This window comes from Trachymyrmex septentrionalis, unplaced genomic scaffold, assembly GCF_001594115.1.
Source record: "Trachymyrmex septentrionalis isolate Tsep2-gDNA-1 unplaced genomic scaffold, Tsep1.0 scaffold20, whole genome shotgun sequence".
Lineage (NCBI taxonomy): Eukaryota > Metazoa > Arthropoda > Insecta > Hymenoptera > Formicidae > Trachymyrmex > Trachymyrmex septentrionalis.
Window position 1 is genome coordinate 723947 of NW_017305180.1, and position 7338 is coordinate 731284.

A 7338-nucleotide genomic window follows, 5' to 3' on the forward strand; every position below is an offset into this window, starting at 1 on the left:
GGAAGGTAACGATGGATATAAGGATAAGGGAGGAAAAGGATACGGATTATCGATGATTATGGAATAGCGACGATGACATCGGTGATGGATGCACGACGATAGGAATGAATGATTAAATGGCGAAATGGAACAATGAGTCGCGGAGACCAAGGAGGGGGGAAGCACGCACACTCAACACAACCGTCACATCGAGCTGGCCTCGCGCGCGGCCATAGTCCATAGATTAATTACTTACTAACTAATACACAGTCTGTCTCCGTTGCGCGGATAACTTATTTTTCCCTCCCTTCTTTCTTCCCTTCTCGAGCGCCGCGTGTAAGTATACGTAATACACCATATTAAATACGCACGTGCGTGCGGTACGGCGCTGCCGAGTTATGGAGCGTGCGACAGCGCGCTTATAAGCGTGTGAGCGAGTGAGACTTCTTTAAGTCTCGTTTTGTGTGATAAAGTTATGGCAAAATAACTCGGCGCGGGATACCGTCCTACCTGCTCGCACGCGCGCCTCCTCATCGGATACTAGATATACGCACACGCACACACAGGCATGCTTGCGCCAGTATAAAGTGTATATATGTACACATATACATACGACATACCATCCATACATATATAATATATCCATATCGTTTAATTATTTCATCGTTATCGATAATTATCATTATCTCTTAAAATTCGTCAGTTCAAAAAATTTCAGCTAGAGTAGCGGTGGATGGAAATGTTTCTTCGTTAAAAATCGCCAGATCACCGAGATCACGGCGCTGGTAATCGACCGTATTAATTTTTTTTTTAAACACATTTACAAATTATCGATCGATATCGCGGCTGATTCCCTCACTCGCGCCTCTTATCACTAGTGTGTTTCACATTATTACATTCATTTTTAAAATCACTCGCGGTGCAAACGGGCGTGCGATCACCGCGCGGCGAGGGAAACGCTCTCGCCCCGCTTTTGCACTCGACTCGACCGTCAAGTCGAGGGGTGATCGTACATTTAATATCCTATTACAATTATTCATGATTTTTGATATCTTATGTACAATTATACGCGCACGCGGCAATGTGCTTATGATTATGGCCACACCTACGAACTGGCGACCTCTGAGAAGACTTCCTCGACACATATTTTTAACACTTAGTCCTTTAATTAATTCCCAGTTAACTCGCAACGCTCTTAGCCCCCTGTCTGGAATAACTCCAAAGTTCACTCGCGATTCGCGTTAAGCTGAGAAAACTGGCTTTTGCACCTGAGATTATCGATTTCAAGGTAGGCCAGTTCCCCTCGTTCGTGTCGTTGATAATTACACCGGACCGCGATTGACCGCTCAGCAGGGTAACTCTTGACGAGCAGATTTCGTCATGTGCTTCATGGAATTCATGGTCATGCATCAGGGATTGTCTGCCGCCATTATATTGTGCACTTGCTCGAGCTTGTACGCCAGTCTCTGCTTCTGCGAGAACTCGTCCTCCTCGAGCGTGACTATTAGTTGTTCGTTGTATTTACCCGCGTATGTATACAGTTCATATAAAGCACAATTCGTGTTAAACTCCGTTGTGTGCAACTGAAACAAAATTAAACAAATGTTGATGCGTTAGAAATTGTACTGAGCATTTATGAAATTTATACGTTACGAATATAAAGATTATAAAAGATGGATAAATACTCTCGACTCTTCGGCAAGCATGGCATTCATGTCTTGATCGGATATGGCTGGCATGACTTTAATATCTGAGTAGTAACGCTCTACCCACTCTTTGTACACTGGAATGTCCTTCGCGTATAATAGTTTCGAACTCGGAGAATCTTTACCTAAGAACAGCAGAAAAAAAATGCATTCCTGAATCTCTTTAATGATACATACAGACGTAAACATTGATAAAAGTTACATACCTAATCTATGATCCGACGTTGAGCAGCTATCCATAAATGTCTGCGCCACGACGGACAAACACGAGTCCACAATGTTAGACTTGTGTATATCGAAAATAAAATTCGGATTTTTTATGAGATTAACCCAAAACCTAAGGGGAAGGGAATTGCTCTTCCACGTGTGGACCACTTCCGGATCGGATATGCCGTGTTGCAGAGCTTGGTCGTCCATGAAATCGAACATGTACTTGATGGCAAGAGGTAGCGCTGAGCCTCGATGGGCAGTGCTGAATATTGTCTCGAACAGATCGTCGACGAATTTCTGCAGAGTACCCTTTGTTGCCAGTAACCTCGTCAAATAGATCTCTGAGACCATTTTATTGCCGCGATCTCCTTCTTTTCGCGCGTCAGAATCATGGTGCTTAACAAGATGCCAAATCTTCATACCAGCTTCGATATTTTGATTAAGCGGAGAAGTGGCGCGAGAAAGAGGGGGACTCGCCGAACTGAACTTGCTAAGATTCAAGGTCTCGTATTTGTGCGATTTGTCCGTCTTCTCTGACAGAATTGAAAGATTGTATATAGACGATTGTTTAGAGACTAAGTTGAGTGATGCTCCATCCGGTACCCTGTAATGATTCAAAGTGTTTCTCTTCTTCCACTCGCCCTCTGTCTTCGTTGTCGAATCTTCGTCGTAGAGAATTAATCTACCTGACGCACCAGTTCGCCATTCTGCAATATTTCATTAAGTATAATATATAAAAATCGCATAATTTTACATGAAGTTTAATAAATATTCAAGTGCAAGATTTTTTTACCAAGATCAAGATCTTCCTTTCGAGGTCTTTGACTATACGGAGTCGCCCGGTAGATCGTATCCAACGCTTTCTCCTTCACTTGAGATATTGTGTCGCAGTCAAGGACCTTGACTGGCACGTTCTCCGTGTTAGGATCCATTCCGCCAACAAACACGGTTTGTTGGGATATCGAAACATAAACCGTCTAAAATCGTAATAGAAATTATTGTTATTGCAAAGCATTAACTTATCTTGTCGAATTATTAACGCATCTTTACCATTGGCTTGAAGTCGATGGATTGCCGAATCAATTTTTCTTCGGATAAAGAATATCGTGCTTCTGAAGTAATCGCATCGACAGGACCCTTATCGACTTGTTGTTTTACCGCGCGAAACAATACGTACAATGGTTCACCAGCGCACTCTCTCATAAATTTGTACAAGAGAAATGTGAACCAAGCAGATAACATTTTCTCAGCAACACTCTCAGTTCTACAAAATGAATAAATTTCTTAAAATCACAAGTATCTTCATCGAATATTAATAACTGAAAGTATAACGTCATATACTTACCTCCTAAGAAATAATTTTGGATGGCTTTTGCCTTCCGTGCACTTCTCGATAAGATCCGCCAGCAAAGTTTTTAGGATGTCCGTGCAGTATTCCATTTTGCTCTGCAGTGTAACCATAATCAGACTGGCAACGTTAACTCGATCTCTCATCGAGAAATAACGATTGCTCTCGAGCGTTCGTACGAACAGTAATAAGAAAGTCTTATTCATTATCAGTTGACCGAATAAGCGCAATCCTTTCTCTTTCCGTACGAGTTCTGGCCTATCCCACTGCAATACCGGACTATTGTCGTCGCTGGGAAATAATATCATCATCGCATAAGTACGATAATCAAGGAAGGGTATGCCACCACTAGTAAGGTCTCCTGTGAGATCAGTCATTTCCGTTTGTAATTCGGCAAAAGCCTCCTTACACTCGGCAGCGACGCGTAACTCGAGAATATCCATCTGCTCTTGCATATTTTTCAATACACGATTGCTCTCCGTAGACTTTCGGCGATAAGCAATGAGGAACGCTATGAATACGAGTACTAAGATCACAATGGCCACGATCACGCCAATGAGCGCGGGTTTTGACAATGGCCCGTTCAATCCAGCTGGCAGTGCGTAGCTAAGCTTGCCAATTTTAAAATGAAGCGAACCGCCCACTATTAACACCACCTCCGGCAATTCTTGTTTGTTGGGTAGACCCTGAGCATCAATGGCTGGTGGTTGCGTTAAGGGTGGTCGACAGGTGAGTTGCTGCCGCGATAAAGATGTGACATTGCAAAAAGCATTACCGATTTGCACAACCACATCAGACTCTTGGCAGGCACGATCGAGATGTTGACCATTGATCGTTAGATAATCGCTCTTATAATATTTGACTTCCTCGTCAAAGACTTCATAGATCGGATTTGGATACAGAAGAAAGTGATTAAAGCCGTGCTGCGAGAGATTCTGCACGCCGGTAACATTGTCCATGCGAAAACCATATTCGAGAGAGAGAGGACGTTCGGCATCCAATATTACATGTTCGGGCACTTCGATGGTCGGTGACTTACACACCATACTCTCCTGACTGTGCACCTCGCATTGCGATACGAACATCTTCTCATCGTAGTAGACATACATTTGTGGACTTTGTATATAGCCGAGATTCTTGCCAGTCACCGAGATCTTTATTCCACCTGCTGGAATTCCCTTTGGGACCTTCATTTGACCGGCCACGCCGCTCTCCACACTCTCAATTGTTGGATCGTCGACATATTCAAAGTGGCCATCATATAAACGCTTGCCACCGTCAAAAGACATCTTCAGCAAGCCATTTCGCTTTTGATCGCTTGGACTCGTCATGCAAAGAGCCTCGTTAGGTTCGGCACTTATTATAGAGCAGGGAAGATCGTCAATATCAGCATGGATAGTACTGCCGGCGTTCATATAATTACCGGTGATCTTAATAGTAGTACCACCACTCAAAGGTCCATACTTGGGTGATATTGAGATGATCTGTGGATCTACAAATTCGAAATTGTAATCTGATTCACCGCGGAAGTCCTCGATCTTGACGATGACAGGTCCACTCCTGCCTTCCTGTGTGCCAGGACCATCGACTCGGCAAACGATTTGCTTCGTTCGAATATAAAGTTCCTCATACGGTAGACATCGCATACCGGCTACGGTAACGCCCCCAACTATGTCCTGCAACGTATATTAAAATTATGTAGGTATATTAAATTTGATTGGGTAACAAATATTGATATCGTAATAATGATAATAAAAAATTAACATGCTAAATATATAAACACGAATGTTAATACTGAATATTGTAATTTAAAAAATGTTTAGATATCGCATATTAATATTTAAAAAAAAGAGATCTTATTTAAAACAGGATAATAGATTAAAAAATCAAATTTTCTTTAATAGAATTTTAATAATTTAATTGTCAATGTAATTTATTTTATATTTTTATAAATAAATATAAAAATTTATAAATACATATTCTCAAAAATAAATTAAAAATTTTTTTGTAATATTAACTTTTAGTTAAGATATGATTAGATAAAAATAGTGATATCGTAAAAACATTTTTTAATAAATATTGGAAGATCATGGCGTTTAAGGCATTTAAAATAAATTTGATTTCAGAATGCTTGATGTAATACGCTTTTCAAAATGTTTAATAACTTCGTATAACTTTTGCGAATTTCGAAAGTGCTTTAGAAATGTAGGTATTCTTTAACAAGTTTAAAAAGAAATCGATCTTTTCTATTAATTATTGTAATATACTATGCAAACAACAAACGAGAATGATAGACGAAAGCGACTATATTTCACTTCGATAACGAATAACAGACAGACAAAATGACACCTTTCTTACCTTGAATGTCTTGCCAAGATTGATGCCGCGAATCGTCACGTTTGTGTTGCCTTCCCAGGGGCCCATTACCGGCTCGAATGATTTTATCTCCGGATTTGGGCAGGTCTGGTTGCTGTTCAGCCACATGCCAGTGCCGCGGTCGCACTGATCCTTCACCTCGCATCTGTCTGAGCTCTGGCACCAGCCGCATCCGTACTTTGTTGGCAGAGCCAGGCACATGCCGCAGTTGTCTGCCATGTCGCGGCAACGGTATATCACAAGGTGTATATTGTCTGGATTATCCAAAGGTTTGGAGCCGCCCCAGATTACTGCGAAAGGTACCGTGATATTCGGTGCGCGAGAGGTATAAGAGAATTCCGTTTCCTCGCAGTAGATCGTGTCAGCTAGCAAACGCGCATTTACGCTCGTCACGCGACCCTCAATGTTGAATTGGCACACGAACCGTGTCTGTATGATGAATTGCTGAAAATTTGCCAGAATGTACATTAATATCTCAATAGAATTCTGAATTCAATGATATACTTAATTTTTGCATATAAAAACTAAGATTTAAGATCATTAAATTTATCATTTCATTTACAAATGCAATTTAGAAAAACTTGTGAAATTTTTGTAATATTTTATAATTCCACAAAAATTTCGTAGATAAAAAATAATCTAATCATTAGTAATGTAGTAGTTTTTTTACTTACCCCAATGATATGCACTTTAACTCGTATCGCTTTTTTTATACCGGAAGACACGAGGATCTCTTGAGATTCGGTAGCATTTATAGTGGGACAAAAACCTGGTCCACTCCTATAGCTTGGTCCCATTCTCTGCAAGATGTACATAAAGTTATCAAAAAGGCAAGGCAATAATTTTAATTAAACTAATATATTGTTTAATTAAATTAATATATTGTTAAAATAATTCTAAATTTTTACGTTTTAAATTCATCCATTTTCATATTTTATTTCACTCATGCTCTATTTTTTTCATCCAATTTATTACGGTACTGCTGTTAGCACTTTATCTTATTTAATTCGATTTTGTTCCATTTGATTATTTTAGATATTATGCAATTCAAATCATAGAGCAAAGTTCTCAACGCCAAGTTTTCATCAAAAATTACAAATTAATTGATAATCACATATTAATATTCATGGAGTGAACGCAACGTTTTAACTCCAAATCAAATCAAGTTGATGTCGAAATGAAATTAGTTGATGCATGTTAACATGTACGCAACAACAGAATCGCAATTCTGCTCTGAAATTAGATGTTGTGAGTTTGTAGCACATATGAATCGTTTATCATGCGAAAATGATGTAAATCCATTTTGAAACTTTAATGAATTTCAGTAAAATGTAAATATAAGTGAATGCATGATATTAATTTCAGCAAGAGTTTTTTTCACATTTGAACATAATTTTTTATTAATTTTAAAAGTATGCATATACACGTGCATATCTTTATTTTGTAAAGGAAATTAACAACAATAATGAATATAACAATTTTATTTGATATGTGGAGCATTGCTATTAATTTCCTTCATACAAAATCAAGATATGCATGCGTGTGTGTGTGTGTATATATATAGACGTGTGTATGTCTTTTACGGCGAGGACGGGTGTACGCTCGGAAGGAATAACAATGACTTACTTTTTGATTCACGGGATCCCGGACTAATGTTACTCGACTAGCAGGCCCGCTGTCCACGCAAAGAGCCCCAAGAAGGTGGTCCAGTGATTGGTG

General features: G+C 39.5%; 1 protein-coding gene across 1 annotated transcript in view; it reads right to left on the minus strand.

Moving 5' to 3' along the window:
• Positions 1–628: 628 nt before the first annotated feature.
• The window catches only part of LOC108747744 (plexin-A4), a 184888-nt gene continuing 178178 nt past the window's right edge, over positions 629–7338 (minus strand). Inside the window, exons 4-11 of the mRNA XM_018485440.1 lie at positions 6294–6419; positions 5602–6063; positions 3241–4919; positions 2946–3159; positions 2689–2872; positions 1892–2602; positions 1665–1810; positions 629–1562 (exon numbers count right to left, since the gene is read on the minus strand). Coding sequence (XP_018340942.1) covers positions 1389–1562; positions 1665–1810; positions 1892–2602; positions 2689–2872; positions 2946–3159; positions 3241–4919; positions 5602–6063; positions 6294–6419 — 3696 coding nt within the window. The 3' untranslated portion in view covers positions 629–1388. The remainder of the gene's footprint in view (positions 1563–1664; positions 1811–1891; positions 2603–2688; positions 2873–2945; positions 3160–3240; positions 4920–5601; positions 6064–6293; positions 6420–7338) is intronic.